Source organism: Dendrobates tinctorius, unplaced genomic scaffold, assembly GCF_039654945.1.
Source record: "Dendrobates tinctorius isolate UK_male_01 unplaced genomic scaffold, ASM3965494v1 ptg000326l, whole genome shotgun sequence".
Taxonomy (NCBI): Eukaryota; Metazoa; Chordata; class Amphibia; order Anura; family Dendrobatidae; genus Dendrobates; species Dendrobates tinctorius.
The window spans coordinates 4,936,021-4,957,250 of record NW_027361993.1 but is presented as its reverse complement, the minus strand read 5'-3'; the positions used below and the strand labels follow the sequence as shown (position 1 = coordinate 4,957,250).

At 45.0% G+C, this 21,230-nt stretch overlaps 1 protein-coding gene across 4 annotated transcripts in view; it reads right to left on the bottom strand.

Annotated features, from left to right (window-relative positions):
- Nucleotides 1-21,230, bottom strand: part of ARHGEF16 (Rho guanine nucleotide exchange factor 16) — a 132,462-nt gene that overhangs the window by 48,351 nt on the left and 62,881 nt on the right. For all 4 annotated transcript variants that reach the window (XM_073561700.1, XM_073561702.1, XM_073561701.1 and 1 more), the window contains exons 5-6: nt 16,043-16,099; nt 11,704-11,864 (exon numbers count right to left, since the gene is read on the bottom strand). In XM_073561700.1, the coding sequence (XP_073417801.1) occupies nt 11,704-11,864; nt 16,043-16,099 (218 nt within the window). The remainder of the gene's footprint in view (nt 1-11,703; nt 11,865-16,042; nt 16,100-21,230) is intronic.

The window sequence follows — 21,230 nt, the reverse complement described above, 5'->3', positions numbered from 1 at the left end:
AAGGAAGGCTGACAAATCTACCGCCCACGGGAATCGCTAGTCATTGGGCCGGTTTCTTTCGCTCTCTTGAAGAACGCCTGAACATAAAGCCCGTACCTTTCTTTCTTCTATCCTCCCACTTGGTATGGTCTCTAGTGGGTGATGGGTTGCGTCTTCTCCCTTGACCAAACGTCGGTAGGATGCGGACCACAGATTAGGAAGCTTCTTTTTGTCGTCCCCAGCCTTATCCAGTAACTCATCCAGGACTGGGCCAAACAGATATTCCCCTTCGCACGGGATAGCGCATAGTTTTGATCTGGCTTGGATGTCCCCTGGCCAGCACTTTAGCCACAAGACTCTGCGGGCCGCATTGGAAAGTCCTGCTGCTCTAGCGGCCATTCTAAATGCATCAACCGAGGAATCCGATAAGAAGGCAGCGGCCCCCTGAATTACTGGCATGGCACCCAGAATTGTCTCTCTAGGAGCCCCTTGCTTTAATTGAGACTCAAGCTGGTCCAACCAGACCATTATGGATCTGGACGCTCACGTTGATGCTACCGCTGGTCTTAGGGAACCGGCCACCATTTCCCATGTTCCTTTAAGGTGTTTGCCTTCCTGTTTAAGGGGTCTTTAAGGGTTCCCATATCCTCAAAGGGTAGCGAGGCTCTTTTCGATGCTTTGGCGACTGCCGCGTCCAACTTGGGGGCCTTGTCCCAGGTATTAACTGGCGGATCCTCAAAGGGGTATCTGCATTTGAGAGCTGGTGGTAACGAGCCCCTATTTTCTGTTTTTTTCCATTCCCTACGAATCAGCTCCTGGATTTTCTCGTCTAAAGCCCTTTGCTTTCCCTGCTCCAGCCTCCTGAACATGACATCCTGCATGGATAACTGTGGCTTGGGTTCCTCTACCCCCATCGTACCCCTGACTGCTTTTACCAGCTTATCAACTCAGTCTAGGGGCAGGCAGAAACGACCGGAGTCCTCTTCCTCCGAAGTCGACGAGGGGGATGAATCGGAGGAGTCCTCATTTCTCCCCCATTCCGCTGAGGAGTCTGAATCCGGAGGGGCCACATACTTTGAGCCTCCCGCTTGGGTCAGGGACTTTAAGGATTCCCTTACTTCTTCCCTGACTGTATCTTTCAGGCTTGCAGCGATATTAGGTGATTCCTCTGCTACCTGAGGGAGTATAGTAAAAGGCAATATCGTCTATCTAGACGTAATGCCAATCCATCCCTTCCTGAGACCTCACCGTCTGCTGGATACAGGGGCACACAACTTTTTTGGCATGAATCAGGTAGGGGGCATCCACAGAGGGCGCATTCCCCGTGTTTAGCCTTACCCGTGGACTTCTTGCCCTGAAATAAAACATAAGGGGAAGCCGCATAACTGAGTGAATATTCACGTAGATCACTTACCAGTGCAGCGAATAGGTACCGGAGCAAGAAGGGGATTTTTTTCAGTCGATGCTCCCGACCACCTGGAGGAGCTCTTATGACTGGAATTGTCACGCCGTTTGCCACGCTCTGCTGTCCCGAGATTTTTGCTGACCCCGAGGCTTCTGTAAGGCGTGCTGATGTTCCTCTAGGGGCTGCTGCTGCTCTTCTTGCTCACTCTCCATTAATGTGGCCAGAGGCATGGAACCCCCCCATTGGGCCATGCTTTTATACCCCTCCTCCGGTCAGCAGACGTGCCGCGCCCCCCCCCCGGTTGGTCCCCCCTGCCTCGAGCAGTTACCACCCAGTGGCCTGTTCCGATGGGTACAGCCATCTTGGATTTTTCGCACCTGCGCAGTGGCGCCGCTGACTCGGAAGTGCACGCCGGCTCCGCCCACGACGTCACCGCGGCCCCGCTGACATTTCTTGTTTACCAGGGAGCAATGTGGGACTCCTGGGCTTCCTCCTGCAGGGCCTCTGGATCCCGGACTCCACTCGGCCGCGCTGCGAACACCGCCCCGGCCGCCGCTCCGCTGGAGCAGGGGACCCCGGGGTATACTCACCCGGCGACAGCTTCCTATGGAAGTGGACATCCTCCGGACTCCGCTCCCTGCTGCCACCACTGTGCAGCCCAGCAAGGACCACCGTGGCGTCTCCAGGAGCTCCGCACCGGCCGAGGTAGGAGACCACCGTGCTACCTGTGTCGGCCGGCCTGGGATCCATTCGGACTTCTATGCTGTAGGATCCTGTCCCCTCAGGAACAGGAAACCAACGGATGCGTGGCAGAGGTGCCGCCCTTTGTGTGCAGGTTTTCTTTTCCTGAAGGGCGGATCCCCTCTCTCGTGGTGCTGTCATGGGAGTCCGAATACCACCATGGTTACTTACCGGTAGCCGGTTTTTCCGGAACCCATGACAGCACCACATGAGAGAGGGATCCGCCCCGCCAGGACAGGAACCTACTGAGACATAAGGGGCGGCACCTCTCCCCCGCTTCAGTTGGGTTACAGAGCATTGAGAGGACTTCCCGGTTAGTTACATGTTTATCCAACACCACAACACTCAAAACACCCTACTAATTGTGCACACCATACAGTGAAAAAGGGGGGGAATGTACGGGTGCTGTCATGGGTTCCGGAAAAACCGGCTACCGGTAAGTAACCATGGTGGTTTTCCCTTCACCCATGACAGCACCACATGAGAGATTTTTGGAGACTTCGAAACACCTTAGGGAGGGACCACCGCTTGCAGCACCCTTCTACCAAAGGTTAAGTCAGCAGAGGAGGATAGATTTAATCTATAGTGCTTAAAGAAGGTTGAAGGTGAGGCCCAGGTAGCGGCCTTACAAATTTGTTCGATTGATACCTCTGCCTTTTCAGCCCAGGAGGTCGCCACGGCTCTGGTGGAATGAGCCTTGATGCCGTCAGGAATCGGGATACCACTAGCTGAATAGGCTACACTAATGGCTTCCCTGATCCATCTAGCAATAGTCCCTTTTGAAACCCCATAGCCTTTCCTGGCACCCTGAAAAGCTACGAATAGGGACTGTGACCTCCTCCACTGGCTAGTGGCAGATATATATTCTACAAGAGCTCTTTTAACATCCAGACTATGGAATTTTTCCTCCCCCAGATTTTTTGGATTTTCGCAAAAGGATGGAAGAACAATTTCCTGACCCCGATGGAAATCTGACACTACCTTGGGCAGATAACTGGGGTCTGTTCTTAACACTACCCTATCCTGAAAGACTTGCGTATAAGGAGGATTTACTGAGAGAGCCTGTAAGTCGCTTATCCTGCGGGCTGATGTGAGGGCTACTAACAGGATCGTTTTTAGGGTCAAAAACTTTAGGGGTAGCTGATGTAATGGCTCATACGGTTCTTTTGTAAGGGCTTCTAACACCAGGTTTAAATCCCAGGGGGCTATTCTAGGTATTGGAATAGGTCTAGCTCTATGGCAGGATTTAATAAATCTGGCTATCCACCTATCTGATGCCAGTTTGCAATTGTAGAGCGCCCCTAGTGCCGACACCTGAACCTTAAGTGTGTTTACTGCTAACCCCATCTGCAACCCAGATTGTAAGAACTCTAGGATGTCACTAATCGGAGGTTCTTTCCCTAACGGCTTACCCAAGAACTGTAGGAACTTATCCCATGTTCTGCCGTAGATGTTAGTAGTCACCGGTTTCCTGCTTTTTTGCAGAGTGGCCACCAGCCCAGGGGAGAACCCCCTATCTATTAAAAGCGACCTTTCAAATTCCACGCCGTCAGATGGAATCCTTTGACCTGAGCGTGTAATATTGGACCCTGAACTAGTAGGTCCGGGATTTCTGGCAGAACCCAAGGATCGGAGAGGGACATCTTCCGTAGCAGAGCGAACCAGGGCCTTTTTGGCCAAAATGGAGCTATTAGAATCACCCTGGCTTGATCGTTTCTGATTTTTCTTACCACAGTCGGGATCAGAGCTACTGGGGGGAACGCGTAAGCCAGTCTGAAGTTCCACTGGATGTGCAATGAGTCCACTGCCCATGGGTTTTCCCTTGGGTTTAGAGAGCAGAACCTTTCTGTTTGCCTGTTGTGCTTGTTTGCAAAGAGGTCTATCACCGGTTCCCCCCAAAGCTGAATTAACTTTTGAAAATGGATCGGTTTAGTGCCCAATCTCCTTGCCTCAGGGTATTGCGACTCAGGAAATCTGCCTCTATGTTTTCTGCCCCTTTTATGTGTAGGGCTGTCACGGAGTGTAGGTGATCCTCTGCCCTGCTCAGAATGTTTGTTGCTGCTTCCATTAAGGAGTGTGATCTTGTCCCTCCTTGGTGGTTGATGTATGCCACTGCTACCTTGTTGTCTGACATGATGCGTACATCTTGACCCTGGAGTAGCGGAATGAAGTGGTTTAGGGCCTTGCCCACTGCCCACAGTTCTCTCAGGTTGGAGGATGCCTTCCTTTCTTGAGGTGTCCAGGAACCCTGACCTATGAGGCCCCTTAGGTGTGCCCCCCACCCCGAGGAGCTTGCATCTGTTAAAATTATATCTGTCGCCTGTCTGTCCCATGGTATTCCTAAGGTCAGATTTGTCTCGTTCAACCACCAGTTGAGAGAGTCTCTGGTTTTTAAGGAAAGCTCCAGCTTTCCTTCCAAACGCCCTCTTAGCGATCTTTGTGCTCTTAGTATCTCCCCCTGGAGTTGCCGGGTGTGAAACTGAGCCCACCTGACCGCCGGAATACAGGATGTTAGGGTACCTAGCAGGGACATTGCTTTTCTTAATGTCATACATGGTTGGTTTCGGCCCGCCAAGGCCAGATTTTGCACCTTCTCTATCTTGGACTCTGGGAGCAGACACTCTTGCCTTTCTGAGTCCAGTATAAATCCTAGGAAGGTCTGTTTCTTTAGGGGTTGTAATTTTGATTTTTTGAAATTGACTATCCACCCTAACTCTTGCAAGGTGTTGATCACCTGAGTCAGCTGTGCTGTACAGTGGTCCTCTGAACTGCCCACTATAAGAAAATCGTCCAGGTATGGTATTATGACCGTATCGTGAATCCGGAGAAAGGCTGTCACTTCCGCTATGACCTTGGTGAAGACCCTCGGGGCTATGGATATGCCAAACGGAAGAGCCCTGAACTGAAAGTGCCTTAGTGTGCCCTGAATATAAAGCGCTACCCTCAGGTATTTCTGGTAATCTGGATGGATAGGGATGTGGTAATACGCATCCTTTAAATCGACTACGGCCATGAAGCAATCTTGATGTAGCAGCTTCACTGCCGTAGTTACTGATTCCATCTTGAAGGTCGGGTTCTTTATCCATATATTGAGGCGTCTGAGATTTATGATTGTCCTGAATGACTGATCCGGTTTTTTTATTAGGAAAAGGGGCGAATAAAACCCCTTTCCTTCCTGTAAGCGTGGCACCTCGGACAGTACCCGCTTGTCTATCAGGCTCAGGATTTCTGTTTCTAAGGCCAGTTGTTCTTCGGTCATCTTCCTGATAGGTGTGATGACGACCACGGATTTTGGCTGACGAATAAAGGGGATTTTCAGGCCTTCTTTTAGGATGCTCAGAATCCAGGTGTTGGAGGAGATCTTTTCCCAGGCCTGGAAAAAGAGTGCCAATCTCGCTCCTACTGGAATACTGGCGTCACTGTGGTGACTTTTTGGAGGTGGAGGTGCCTCCACCAAACATAAACCCTGATTCTTTCTTCTTTTTATCCTCCCATCTTCTCCTGTCAGCGGGAGGACGTCCTCTATTGAATCTTCCCCTCCGAAAGGGCTGTCTCCTCTGATCCATAGGGAATCTGGGGAAGCCTTTTTTCTTATCGCCTGCTTTCTCCAGAATATCGTCCAAGTTTTTGCCGAACAGGAATCGGCCATCGCAGGGGAGAGAGCACAATTTGGCCTTGGACTGAAGGTCACCCGGACAGCCTTTAAGCCATAATGCGCGTCTAGCAGCATTTGATAGTGACGCTGCTCTGGCTGTTAATCGCATAGAGTCCGCCGAGGTATCTGCCAGAAAAGCCGCTGCCCCGTGCAAGAGATACATGTCTGATAAGATCTTCTCTCTTGGGACCCTTGACGCCAGCTTCTCTTCTAACTGCTGCAGCCAGATCATGAGGGAGCGTGCCGTGCAGGTGCCCGCTATCGCCGGCTTAAGACCTCCTGCTGTTGCTTCCCATGCGTGCCTCAAATATGAGTCCGCTTTTTTGTCTAGCGGGTCTCTAAGAACCCCTGCGTCTTCCAAGGGCAGGGCCGACCTTTTGGAAGACCTGGACACCGCTGCATCTATTTTTGGGACTTTGTCCCATATTTCCGTATCCTTGTATTCAAAGGGGTATCGCCTCTTAAAAGCGGATGGAAGGGCCCCCGATTTTTCAGGCTTTTTCCACTCCTTCTCAATAAGCGCCTGGATTTTCGCGTTTACTGGAAAGGTTCGTTTTTTCCTCTCCTGAAGCCCCCAAACATGACGTCCTCTAGGGTTTTAGCCGCCCTTTCTTCCTGTAGGCCCATTGTGGTTCTAATGGCCTTTAGGAGGGCATCTGTATCTTCTACAGGGAAACATGGCTTACCCCCTGTGTCACTATCTGAGGAGTCTGAGGAGGATGATTTTTCCGCCTGAGATGATACTGATGCGGAATCTGAGGGGGAACTAGGGAAATCCTTCCTGCTTTTTTTCCCTTTTTTCAATAAGGACTTAATTGAGCCTTCCATTTCTGACCTGAGGGCAGATATTAGATTGGCTGCGAAACTAGGCGCTTCCTCCGCCATAGTTCGCTGAATGCACGAAGCACAGAGATCTTTTTGCCAGTCTCTTGCTAGGGGAGATTTACATATAGCACAATCCCTATTGTTCTTCTTGCTTCCTGCTTTTCTGGGCCTTTCCTACAGGGTGAAGCATACAATAGAAAAACCCCCTATTAATATACTGCTGACATTCACGAAGATCACTCACCACCCGTAATCAAGGGTACCGGATTTGGAGGCTGCGTCGGAGCACCTGACCCGCGCTCTTTGGACCTTCAGGAGTGCCCCGACCTGCGGCTGGGGCGACTGCTGCTTGAATGGCTTCCATGCTTTCTGCCAGAGGGCTGTGAGGGAGGCAGGGACGCTGAACGTTCCTGCTCGGACTCCATCTTGCACCGCCGATCTACCGCTGTCTTCCCCTTTTAATTTGCATGCCTCCGCCTGGTGAGCGTCTTCCTCCCCTCCCCCCTGCGACCACCGGCCCAGCGCTTCAGAAAGCCGGCCGGCGTCGCACCCGGCGCCATTACACCGTCGCCTTCTGCTGACGTCAGCCGGCGCACCCAGCATTCCAAGCGCCGCTGACGTCAGCGGCCGGAAGACGCCAGCGTCTCTCCCCTGCCACGGGGATCGAGATGCGGCGTGCGCGAGGGGAGGGCGGCGCGGTGGGGGCTTCCCGGAGCCACCGGGATCCCATCCACGCCCGCACGAACCCGGAGCCCCAGGGACCCCGGGGACTGCGCTTCCAGGACCCGACGGCCGGCGCTACAGGTAAGCTACCTGTTCTTCCCGCGCCGGGACGGGCCTGGGTCTTCTTTCTCTTCGCCCATGACAGGCACCGCCACAGTGGGATTCCTTCCAGGACAGGAACCCAACTGAAGCGGGGGAGAGGTGCCGCCCCTTATGTCTCAGTAGGTTCCTGTCCTGGCGGGGCAGATCCCTCTCTCATGTGGTGCTGTCATGGGTGAAGGGAAAAAATGCATTGTGCGGAGATCCAGAATTTTACCTGTTATGTAACTGCCGAGAGCTGCATTGCTTGTACACAGATAACCCTTCCGAATCAGCAAGAACCATAGCAGTACTAACAGGCATCATTAATCAACTTTAGTTCTGCTACAACTGTAAGGGTATGTGCACACGTAGTGAAATCTGCTGCGTTTCCGCAGCAGTTTTGGCTCTGCGGAAACGCAGCAGATTCTACTGCTTTGTACAGTACCTTTATTTTCAATGGAAAAAAAAAAAAAAAAAACGCAGTGCACATGCTGCGGATTTTTCCGCGCGGTTTACAATCTGCAGCATGTCAATTGTTTGCTGCAGAAACGCTGCAGTTTTACACCTCATCCATTATGAGGTGTAAAACCACAGGGCAAAACCGCAGATAAACTAAAGGACTTTTGACCTGCAGATTTACCTGCGGTTTTCTCTCCAAAATCCGCACACCCAAAAAACTACGTGTGCACATAGCCTAAAACGCAATAGATACAGGGTTTTATAATTTGAATATTCCCATCAAAGTAATATTTTTTTTGTGGTATTGTGTTACTTCGTGTGATTTATCGATGTAGCAGAGGGCAAAGTCTTGGCTTCCTCGGGGTGCTTATAAAGAGTTAGATATACAACATACGGGCCCCTGTTCTCCCCAGCTGAGTTTAGACAACTTCCTATTATCAGTCTAATTCTTTCATTGTGTGACGGGGTTTTCGCTGCGCTTGTGACCCCTCTCTGGGGTTTGGGATTTATTGGAGTGCAGCCACTACTGGAATGATACCGCTTCCTCTCTGGATCCCATTAGAAGTGGTGACCAGGAGATGGTTCCCTGTAGAGGAGGAGGTTTTCATTTCACACATGTGGGAAAAATATCCAGCTTAAATAAGACTGCATGTCATAGTAGAGATCAGACGTCCCGGGATGCAAAAAGTCGACTGCAGTTAGTAGTGATGGGAAGGAGGGATATCTCCCATAATTTTCACATGACCCCGACAGCAGAAGGATTTTACATAGTAAAGAGTTAAATTATCGCTCAGTATTATCCCGTTTCTGGATTGTACAGTTTCATTATACAGAGTGATGGATAGTGTGATTGTGCAGTATAGAGAGGCCAGCATGGTGGGAGCAAGAAGCAGTTTTAGAGGGACTAGTGTAAGGGGGAGGTGGGGTGGAACAGTGTGTAAGGCATACTTCATAAGGGAACATGGTGTGGAGGCCATATATCATAATGGAGGACAGTGTGGCGGCCATGTATCATAAGGGAGGACAGTGTGGGGGACGTATGTGCAGGGAGCACAGTGAGGGACTATTAATTCATGGGCACAGCAAAATACTTATTTAAGGTACAGCAAAGGTATTCAGGGGGACATAATGAAACTTATTTTTAAGGTCTCTGATGAGAAAAATTATATTTAAGCAAGCTTAAAAAATTACTTCACCAGACGAATGAACGTTTTGCTTGCAAGTTTGGCGATTGTTAGATCTGCCAATAAACAGTTACTGAACTTATTGGTCTATGTACGGTATCTGTTTTTAAGATGCATTCTCAAAAATTTAGATACCCTTTATATTTTCTGCCATTTAATTCTGAGCAGGTTGTTGGGAGTCTGTCTCGAGATCCTCAAAAGACAGTGCACAACTCAGGAGACAAGCGCACACAAAGAGTATGTAGTAGAAAGTCATAGGCTTTCTGTGTCTGTGCACTCCCCTCTCCTGAATCACACACTGCCAAGAGGTATTCTGAGCGGTCGGTGAGGTTCTCCGGACCCAGACAAGCACCAAACTGCTCAGAATTTTAAAAGTGCTTAAAACATATGCACTCCCTCAAAAGTTAAGTTACTCTTTGGATCTAGGCAGCAGCAATATTAAACATTTAATAAGTATTGTAGCTCTTGTATGGGCTGTAGTCTGATAATGACTGGTATCAGTAGCACCCATCTTCTCATTACCAGTGTTAAGAACACACTGGAAGTTGCAGAATCATGTAATACAACAGTGTAAGTTGGAAACAATAGCTGACATTGCAGTTGATCGCTGTACTAAGCTTGGTGATGTATGCAAGTACTGATGGTGGTTCTGGTGCTGTATTTATGCACTGATGGGGGTTCTGGTGCTGTATTTATGCACTGATGGGGGTTCTGGTGCTGTCTGCATCTACTGACAGTGACGGCGGTTCTGGTCATGTAGTAACGCAGATGAAGTGATCCATCCTCAATTTGTCAGACTTGATACCAGATGATTATAGGGTCACACATTGACAAAACAAATATTGAATATACAGCTGTTTGAACAAGGTCATAATAATAATATAATGATAATAAAAAAATAATATATATATTAACCGAACAAGTGTTTGACTAAAGCCCCAGAGTACATTACATAGCTGTCAGCTGAACGATATGCTAAACCATTGTTCAGCCAAAAGCTCTCTCGCCCAACTATTCCATACACAGGAATGCTTGCTTGGCCAAGTTATCCATGAGAGAGCTGCTGTCAGTCATCTCTGGCAATTGCTTAGCTCTTAGAAAACAAAATGACCTGCGGTCCGATATCAGACATTGCCAGATCCAATCATCTGTCAGAGACCCCCATACACAGACTGCCAATATTTGCAGGTTTGGTCGATGTTAGTCTAATCTTTATTGGTGCCTTTACTACTAACTTAAATAAGGTATGGGCAATTTTAGTCTTATTTTAGTAGGGGATTGAACAATTTTTTGTGCCTAGGGCAGCATGAACTCCAGATGCAGTTTTGAGTGCAGATTGAGGAGGGTGAACCCTCAGAAGCCTTTCCTCTGCTGGGCCATAAGTACTCATGTCTGCCAGTCCACCAACTTATACTTATTTGTGATGCCACAATGTGGCTCTATCAGAGGTCCTGAACCTTTGCAAATTTCAGCATAGGACTATCGTGAGCAGCCCAGAAACCTACATAAGAAATATACTCAGGGACACCAAATAAAGCAAGGTAGACTTTTGTTAATAGTGGCCAAGGAGGCTTTTGACAAGGACATTCATTAGTCCTGAGGACACCAGTAGAAAAACCCCAGACATATTTGCCTCATGGGCCGGGTAAAAATCTATTTTCTTTTGGGTTGTAGGTCCAAATTACTAAAAATGTAATGTATTTTGTCTGGCATTTTCACTTTCAAGGTCACCGAACATTCTAAGGCTAGAACTGGACCTTACCTGTCCAAGAATGGGGAGCAACCTTATAATAGATCTTGTTCCATTGGTCAATCAGGACAATTGGTCGAAAAACTTAAAAGGTTATTCCGAGAATTGCATTATTTTTCACAAAGCACAGTAAATGCTTACTTATTGTTAATACACAGACTAAGCCCAACATATCCTATCCTTTCTTTCTTGTACCTTTGTCATATTTTTCATCTATATTTGCCCATTTGTGCATCCAGTTTCACACAGCTGAATGGGCCATCCTATTCTTATCTGCTAAAACTACATTTCTCAGCAGCACTTGCCTCTCCTCAGTGCTGCAGGCCTCTCCCTCTCTCTCCTGTGTGCTGCTCATGAATAGCTCCATCTCTCAGAGTTATCATCAAGCTAATCTAAGTATAGAATTCACCCTATGCCCCTGTTTATTGTATGGTCCTGTACACAACTCTGCCAACCTGATTTTATCTTTTGCTATCTACATCAGTATAGCCAAACCTTTTAACTTTTCAAGAAAAAGAGGGACAGATCAGAAAAAAAAAAAAAAAAAAAATGTGGTGGTGATTTGGGGTAATCTATGCCAAATAAGGCGGATCTAAAAGTGAGATATATTGGCACAACTGAATAAATAGATGCATACATTGATATCAAGACCATATTGTGATCTTGGATATAACCCCTTTAACCCATTAAGATTGTTGCTGTCATCTAGGATATGCTTTTGTCATGAAAATAATATAATATATATATATATATATATATATATATATATATATATATATATATATATATATATATATATATATATATATATATATATACACACACACACACACATATATACATACACACACAGATTTTTTTTTTTTAATTTTTCCTTATTCTCTAGATAGAGTTCAATTACCTTTTGCTGACTTCAAGGATATCTGCGATGTTGGAGAAGAGATGATGGTGGTCTGTGCCGTTAATGGTCTGCTTCAGCTCATCAGACTTTTTAAAGAGTCGGAAGAGAATGTCAAGGCTGTGCTGATAAGAATATTCCGAGGTGATTATTTCAAATATGGCCTACAAAGAAAACACAGGACTGCACTGTAAATATAGGCCAAAAGCTGCGCAAACACCGCACCTCACCTCTGAATGACTAGAATGTTTTTTCCCATGGTACAGATGTGCACAAAACTAAATTTAAAGAGGACCTTACTCAATATTATATATATATATATATTATATATAAAAAATACACACTATCTATATATATATATCTCTCTCTCTATCTATCTATATAGTAGAAAAAATGTACACAGAGGGGACTTGCATAGGACGCTAGTCACAAAGGTAAGTGTGATGCAAAGTGTCTGGATAACAGCCTATTGATCACGTCCATAGTATTAGCAGGCAGGCTCTCCAGCACTATATATGCACCACAGTGACAGACGCCCCAGTACACCAAGCCAACATAAAGGGGTCTAGCTGCATCCTGAAAAAAAGGATAAAAAGTGCAATAAAAGTTTGTTTTTTTTCTGTATTTTTCTGTTTGCCGTTTTTGAAATTAGTGTTAGGAATCGCAAGCATGAGGACCCTTGGTGTTGGGTTGCGAGCTTATCTATTTTGGCCAAAATATTAACAAATACCTCATTTAATGTATTTATTATATGCATTAATTTTTTTTTTTATCTTTTATTGCACTTTTTATCATTTTTTTGCAGGATGCAGCTAGGCCCCTTTATGTTGGCTTGGTCTACTGGGGAGTCTGTCACTGTGTGGTGCATATATAGTGCTGGACAGCCCGCCTGCTAATACTATGGGCGTGATCAATAGGCTGTTATCCAGACAATTTGCATCATATTTACCTGTGTGACTGGCGTTCTATGCAAGTCCTATTTGTGTGCATTTTTGCTACTAGGCAGCCAACCCCTCCATAATTTGCCAGCTTTAACCTGTGCTGCCCCTAGCAGTGGGGAGCTTGCTGCATCCTGCTAGCGCATTTGTCATTTGACAGTTTTGGTGAGGCTATTTTCCCATGGTATGTTTTTCTGAATTATTCTATGTTAACAATGAGTCTACAAATGTTTAAAAGGGGTTTTTCACTACTTGGAAAACCCCCTTCTGAATTTCTGTTTCCCCCAAGTAAAATAATAATACTTGTGACATTATGTCACGCATATATAGTGGCCAAACAGTATTGTCTTCAATCTCCCCTCTTATGAGCATAACTGACATCCGGGAAGTGAGAGATGCTGCTCTCTCACTTCCTCCGGATGATTCACAAGATTATGGATCCTCAATTATGTCTCAAAGTAGGGAGAGGGCACTTTTCTTTTATATAACTAATTTCGTCATCTACAAATAAAACTCTGGTAAGCACTGCCAAAGAACTTTAGTTTTGTTTCATCTGTCCATAGAACATTTTTCCAAAAGTATTTTGGCTTTTTTTTAAACAACATTGTCGCTCTTTTTTAAGCCTTTTATAAGCAGTGTTGTCCTCCTTCGCCTATAAACATAAAGCCCTGTTTTTATTATTTGAAACCATCACTCCAGATTTACAGTAAGTTCTTTGAAATATGGCAAACAAATCACGTACCACATCCAAACCAACTTTCCTAGAGTTTCCTCATCAATTTTCGATTTTCACATTATGGGCTATAGTTAGTTTAGTGACAAATAGATTATAATTGGAGTAAAAAGGTTGAACTTGATGGACCAAGATCTTTTTCAATCTATGTTATTATGTAACAATGGCCTGAAGAGTTCTTGAATTATAAACATGTTATCATGAAGTTTACTACACATGGTAGTGTCAAGATTTTTGATTATTGACCTTTATGCCTTCGACTCCTTGCGTTTGGCGATAATAGGATTTTTGGTCTGCTCACAGCCCTATTATTTTTTCCATTAATAAGAATGGTGAATAAAACTGATGAATGCATCAAAGCCACCATTTGTAGGATGATTAAAGTCATATGAGCACTGAAAGTAGATACAGATACATCCCAATATTTAACCAAAAGTTACTCTAATTTGGTCCTTTGTTTGAAACTGAACAGAAAGGGTGCCTTTAATTGTTTCTTGAAAGGGAGAGAGAACATGCACACATAGGGTGATAACCTTTGTTAGAGAAGGGTAAGGGGTGAGAATTAGGCTCACATTGTGGGGTTGTGTATGGCACAACCCCCCTATAAACTTTTTAAAATCATATTTTGTAGCTTTGTCTGCCAGTAGAAGGAGCACTTCTGCACATGCAATTGAAAAGTGAAGTGGTGGGTGACGATTTAGAGGACCATGCTGCAGAGTAGAAACACTGTATCCGAACAAGTTCCTTCCTCAAATAGAACTACATATATGTTTGGTCCAGAAATACCTAATAAAGACTACATTCACGTCATCTGCTCACTTGGATTCAGTGTTTCTACTCAGAAGTGTGGTCATCTAAATAGTCACCCACAACTTTATCAATTAATCATTTCTTGACATGGTTTTCAATTTTTTCTTTTTTTACCCAGTCCATTTTGAATTTTGTGTATTGCGCTTTTCTATATGAAAACATAAGAATTTACAATCTGTAATGCCAAGCAGTTTCACTAACCACTACATTTCAGGAGATATTTTACATGGTGTACGGAATATTAAAGGGAATCTGTCACCCATTTTTTGGACTATCAGCTGCCGGCATTGACATCAGGGGCTTATCTACAGCATTCTGTAATGCTGTAGATAAGCCCCAATGTAACTTGAAAGATAAGAAAAACACGTTAGATTATACTCAACGGAGGGCAGAGCAGTGCGCCTGCGCCGGAGCCACTACAGGAAGGGAAGAAGACTGCATCATATGAAGATGGGAGGCACCGGACTGGACTGCGACACCCATCGGACCAGACCGCCCCCTCCGGTGAGTATAATCTAACGTGTTTTTCTTATCTTTCAGGTTACATCGGGGACTTATCTACAGCATTACAGAATGCTGTAGATAAGCCCCTGATGTCAATGCCGGCAGCTGATAGTCCAAAAAAAGGGTGACAGATTCCCTTTAAGGGAGTACAATAATATTGACCACAACTGTATATAGAGAACGGTCATGGTGCCTTTGCGTGTGATGCTGCGACTTGACAGAATAGCCGGCTACTTTGGGAGTCACATGGGGGGGTATGAAGGACTTGCCAAGCCCTGGTGTAGCCCAATTCTAGACGTGGGACAGACACGTTATGTTGGTATACCGCATCAATTTCGCTGTTGGGTGGGAAAGAAGAAAGCCCATATACAGTATGAGATTTTGTACCTTTCAGTAACTGTTCAGTTATCACCTGAAGTGTGCTAGATCTATGCAATGATATGCCAAGACCATCTTCATCTGAAGGTTAGTGATGAGCAAACTTGCTCAGATAAGGTGTTATCAGAGCATGCTCGGGCGCTGAGTGTCTTCAACATGCTTGAATAATATGTTTGAGAACTCACAGTTGCATGTCTCGCGGCTGTTGGGCAATCCCTGCATGTGTTGTGGCTATCTAACAGCCGCGAGACATGCAGCCGCGGGAACTCAAACCTATATAATTCCTTCTCGACGAAGACACTTGGTTGGCACTTGGGCATGCTCGGATAACACCCTATCCAAGCACATGCGCCCATCACTACTGAAGGTGTAAGCTGTGGCGAGCCAGGGAATGACTTGATCAAGCAATAAAACTTTACTATTTGCAATATTTATTTTTGCTTTTTTGTATTATATACAGTTTTCCATTGCTGCAGAACCAATACTTAACTGGCAACTCATACGTTCAAGGTTTGGAGTCTTTGGCATTACATACCACCCTAAATACTTAATGTTCTGGAAAAAGATTATTGGTCTGTGGGGACTGTGAGACCATCCATGGATAAAACAGGACGGATTTGTCCTTTTCAGTTTACATCTTGTACCAGGTAGCTCACAGACGCGACATCAGCGAATTTGTCAGCTGCAGACATTTAGGTCAACATGGAATGGCAATCAGATTCAGCTATCCTGAAGAAGACCCCACCACTTCCCACTATTCTGTTATGTTTTTTTTTACAAAGATAACAGATATTAGAAGCATAATTTGGTGCAGTCTCAAGAGACTGTTCTGCTCATCTCCCTTACTGTCCTAACAGAACGTATTTCGAAGTGCAGAATATGATGTCACACTCATGAAGAGGATCTACACTAAGATCACTGTATGCACGCATGAAAGCAAATCTTGTGTCCTGTACATGGTAATACCAAAATGTCCTACCTCTTGTCTCTTACGTTCCTCTGGTGAGATCTGATCTAGAATTCCAGCTTCTTGTACCTAAGCAAGATCAAAGCATGTTATTTTTGATGCACAAAAAAAAAAAAAAAATTTGCTTCCCCCATTTTATCTATATAAAGTTAATATTACCAAATCTAAAATCTAGCAGCACAGTGTCATACAATTGGTTGTGACTAACTGGACCAGCAGCTTAGTCCTCGTCACTGCATTACCAGGCATAGCCACAACCAGAAACAAGTGTATGGTGCTGTGCTTAGAAAATAATGAAGTTCACCTAACTGATGGGTGCCAGGAGTCAGACCCCAATGATCAGATATTCATAGCTTACCCTAGGGATTGGACAGCAATATTACAGTCTTGGAAAACTCTGAATTGCTTAAAAGGGTGGTCCGAAACAAATATTGATTTTCATCCTAAATGTCTATATTAATAGTTTTTCCCAATATGGTTTAATTGAAAAGTCCCTACCCCCCCCTCTCTCTAATTCAGCAGCTTTATTCCCCCCCCCATTTCTGTTTTGATGATGCTTTGAGAATCCCAAGTGTATGCTGGGATCATCAAATGGGACGCCATCAGGGGGCAGAGGCTGTAGTCACTGGCACAGTCTCTGTCCCCATCCAGAAACGAAGATTCATCAGTGACTGGTTAGTCCCGCATGTCAATTCCAATGTACTGTATGCTCAATACGAGCTCCCTTATCACTATGCAATATTCTTTTTAATGCACAGTGACAGTGCACTCCCTCGCCGGCTCAAATTACAAGTGACAAGGTGGCAACAGAGTGCACTGTTTGAGCTAATTATAAAAGGAGAGAAGCAAGAATACTACTATTTATACAAGGCAAGTTTCAATTTTTTATAAAATGTTTTCCAAAATGTCAGCGATCGTCATGGCGAGCCACGCAAGAGACAATTATAAAATAGAGTTTCAGAAAAGGCATCAAGGTAATATTCCAGTAGATATAATGTACATGGATAAACTGTACGTGAGGTGTTACAATCCGCCTGTAATGTTTAGTGAGGTGGGTAACATAAAATAAAGGATTAAGAAATCTCACAAGTGATTCATTTGTCTTACTGCAGATTACAAGACTTGTTTTATGACCTGTGTCAGGACAAGGAGCAGTCGCTCAGCTCGGGGAGGTTACACAATGATTATAATAGGACTGTTGTTAATGAGCTCAAAACAATATGCACTCAGGCTCATTTTTCAATCACTAGAGAGAGTTTATAAAATGTGTCTTCCTTCAATTCTCTATAAATGTCAAATTAAAATAAAGATTTTATGAATGTGCCCCTGGCATAAAATGGACAAATGTGGCAAGCTGGATGAGGCTGGCTCTTCATGGTGACTGACCGCAGGTTGCATAAGCAAAGATCACTGCTACATTACGGTATATTGCAGATGAGTGCGATGGCATTGTGATCCGCACGGTACTGCAACAAGCATGGCTCAGTAAATCCAAAATTTTCTGACTCTTTATAATATTATTATAGAGAAATGAGCAAATGCGTTCTTGTTATAATTCCCAAGTGCTTCCATCAGTAGTGCCACTCCGAGTAGGGCAAAGAAATAAAAGTAAGGCATTACCTGTGATAACTTCTGCCATACTTCTGTTCCATGCACTTTAAAGCTGTTAGATAGGGAATGTGTACATGGAGGTTTTTTTTTTTCTTTGAGGTGTTCAAAAACATTTTTCTTCATCTGCAAGGTCAGGGGAACCCACCAATTTGTCAGGAAAACCAGTCAAGAAATCTTGCAGATTATCTCCCGTCAGTTACAGAGTTGTCACAAACCAGCACTTTGCTGCCTCTAATCATCAGAACAATTACCCAATTTATTGATGAGTGATGGACGAGGCCACAGCTGCTTTCGCTACCTCGGAAGGCTTCAGGTAATGTTCACACAGGCAATAGAGTTAGGTCCAGTCAGGCAAAGTTTTATTCCTTGGGCCATTCTAGCAGTTATTTTCTCTTTCTCTGAAAACAATTGCGTTTCCTTGGCTATATGTTTGGGATTATTGTCTTGCTGAAATGTCACTCCTTGTTTCATCTTCATGATCATGGTAGATGGCAGCAGATTTTTATCAAGAATGTCTCAGTGCATTTGTCCATTCATTGTTCCTTCAATTATATGAAGTTTGCCAGTGCCACATGCTGAAAAACAGCCCCAAAGTATGATGTTCCCAACTCTAAACTTCACCGCTGGTATGGTGTTTTGGGGTGATATGCAGTGCCTTCTGGCCTTCAAACATTGTGTGTATTATGGCATCCAAAAAGTTGAATTTTGGTTTCATCTGACCAGGCTATATTTTCCCAATATTTCAAAGGCTTGGCTAAATGTCGTTGAACAAACTTTACATTTTCTTGTACATGCTATTTGTTGAGCAATGGAGTCTTGCATGGTGAGTGTGCATACAGGCCATGGAGGTTGAGTGCATTACTTAAGGTAATGAAAATTATTTCAACTAGGGATGACAGAACCCGAACTCTAAAGTTTGGGGTCCGTACTGTACACCTAGTATCTGGTTTTGAACCCCGAACATGGGGTTTTCACATGATATCCAGTTTACTGTTCGGGTTCAGACGTCTAAAAATTTGTTGAAAGGCTGCAGCATAGCTAAATCAACAAGCTTTTTGTCTGTGGACACTTCCAGAGACATCACAGCTATGCTAAGTATTGGCATGGCTGTGACTGGCCGGCGCACCACGTGACCCGATCTGTATAAATGATGGATCACAGGTTCTGCCGCCATTCTGCTCTGCTTAGTGTAGGGAAAGGATGAAGCTGGAGTGATGGACAGAGTTAGGTAGTGCACTCTACCACAAATTCGCTGTGTGTACTCTCACTTGACTCAGTGGGAGTACTGTGCCAAAAGCCAGTGTGTATTCTTTAACCCATATCTGTGATAGTACTGTGCCAAAAGCCCGTGTGTATTCTTTAACCCATATCTGTGATAGTACTGTGCCGAAAGCCCCTGTGTGTATTCTTTAACCCATATCTGTGATAGTATTGTGCCAAAAGCCGTTGTGTGTAATTTGCAACCATGTCTGTGATAGTACTGAGCCAATAGCTGCTGTGTGTATTCTTTAACCTATATCTGTGGGAGTACTATGCCAAAAGTCGCTGTGTGTTCTCTGCAACCATGTCTGTAATAGTACTTTGCTAAAAGCTGCTGTGTGTACCAGCATTATGTATAAAAAATAATTCTACTATGCAGCCATCTCTTTGCCATTTGTAGGCCAAACAAATAATTTTACTGTACCGCCGTGTCTAAGTGAATAGTATGGAAAAAAATGAAATTTTTAATCATCTTCTATGGTGGTATTTTGCATCATGCTCTGTGGGTGAAAATTTTAACTGGACTGCCAGGAGCTAGCCTTCTGGTGGACCCTCAGCTCAATCTAAAAATCATACTATAAGGCCGGGATCACACTTGCGATTTAAACGGCCGAGTCTCGCATGGTAATACACGATGCTGCCGCTGGGACTCAGGAGCGGGGCGTGCGGCTGCATAGCAATACATGGTGCTGCACGCCCCACTCCTGAGTCCCAGCGGCAGCGCCGTGTATTACCATGTGAGACTCGGCCGTTTAAATCGCAAGTGTGATCCCGGCCTAAGCCCTTCATCGGTGGCTGCTTTAAGTCACTTCTCTATCCATGTTTGTTTGCAGCGCAACTGTCCTGTTCTTACCCATATTTTGATTCCTTTTGCAGCCCCCCTGGTTCGAATCATGGACTTTAAAAAAAAAAAAAAAAAAAAAAAAAAAGAAGGAGTCTAGTCGAGCCCAGACATCTACAGGTCCGCTCATCACTAATTACAACCAAAACAATCGCTTTGGATCTTTGGACTGAACGATGACTTTAGCCGTGCAATGACAGACCATCATCATTTCAAATGGAGTTGAACGGGTTTGATTTTTTTAAATTTTGTTTTCGGCAAAAAAGAGCTTTCATTAACTAAACATTGCTCATGTGTGGATGACCTTTTGTCGAATTAATGTTGCCAGAAAGATCATTCGTTGCCTGGTGTCAGTGATAATGCAGGGGCGGACAAATCATTGGTGCAGCCTGTGCGGCCGCACAGGGGTTCAAGAGATAGGGAGGCTCACTTCTTCCTCCAAAGAAGGTGAAATTTTGTATTATGATGAGCTACTGGACTGCAAAGGGCCCATACACTGTTATTGCACAGGGGCCCTTTTTCTGTCTCTGTCCGTCAGTGGAAGAATGTACAGTATGACCAGGCTGAATGGCTGTAACAGGCAATAGGAACAAGAATGTGTGTGGCCATGTCAGCTTTAGACTACCGTAATCATTTTTTAAACAACAGTCATCACTTTAATATGTATGACGGCCTATACACATCATACGGTTCTGTATGTTTGAGGATATTAAAAATAAATAAATAAATAAATAAAAAAAAAAAATAGGTGCACCATTATTTGGTACAAAATGACAGGAATATTTTTCATTGGCGAGCCCCTTTAGATATGTAAATTGAGTAAACACTAGAAGCCTCCATACACAGACCAAAGTTGTACCAAGTAGACAATTTTGATCATATCAATTGTTCGTTGTATGGTTTTTAGGTGGCAAGCAACTCACTTTTTGGTAATGAATAGTGTTGAGCATTCCGATACCGAGTACCGATATTTTTTCAATATGGGAGACCGGAATCTGAAGTCCCCATAATGCAATGAGCCACTGTTGTGGCTGTGATTGGCTGCTGATATGATGTCATCATGATGCGCGGTCTGTACAGGCCTGTCGGGGGCCTGTACAGGCCTGTCGGGGGCCTGTACAGGCCTGTCGGGGGCCTGTGCCGGCTGCCGGTGGTCTGTACGGGCCTCTCGAGGGCCTGTGCCGGCTGCCAGTGGTCTGTACAGGCCTGTGCCGGCTGCCAGTGGTCTGTACGGGTCTCTCGAGGACCTGTGCCGGCTGCTGGGGGCCTGTGCGGGCCTGCTGGGGGTCTTGTGTGTGCAGGCATCGTCCGATGGGACAACAAGTCCCATCGGGCGATGCCTGCTACAATGACAGTGATTAACACATTAGCCAATGATGGGACAGTAGTAGTCCCATCATCCGGCTAATGTGTTGAATGTAAAAAAAAACAAAAAAACAACCCAACATACTTCATATATACTACATTCATACAACATACATATATACT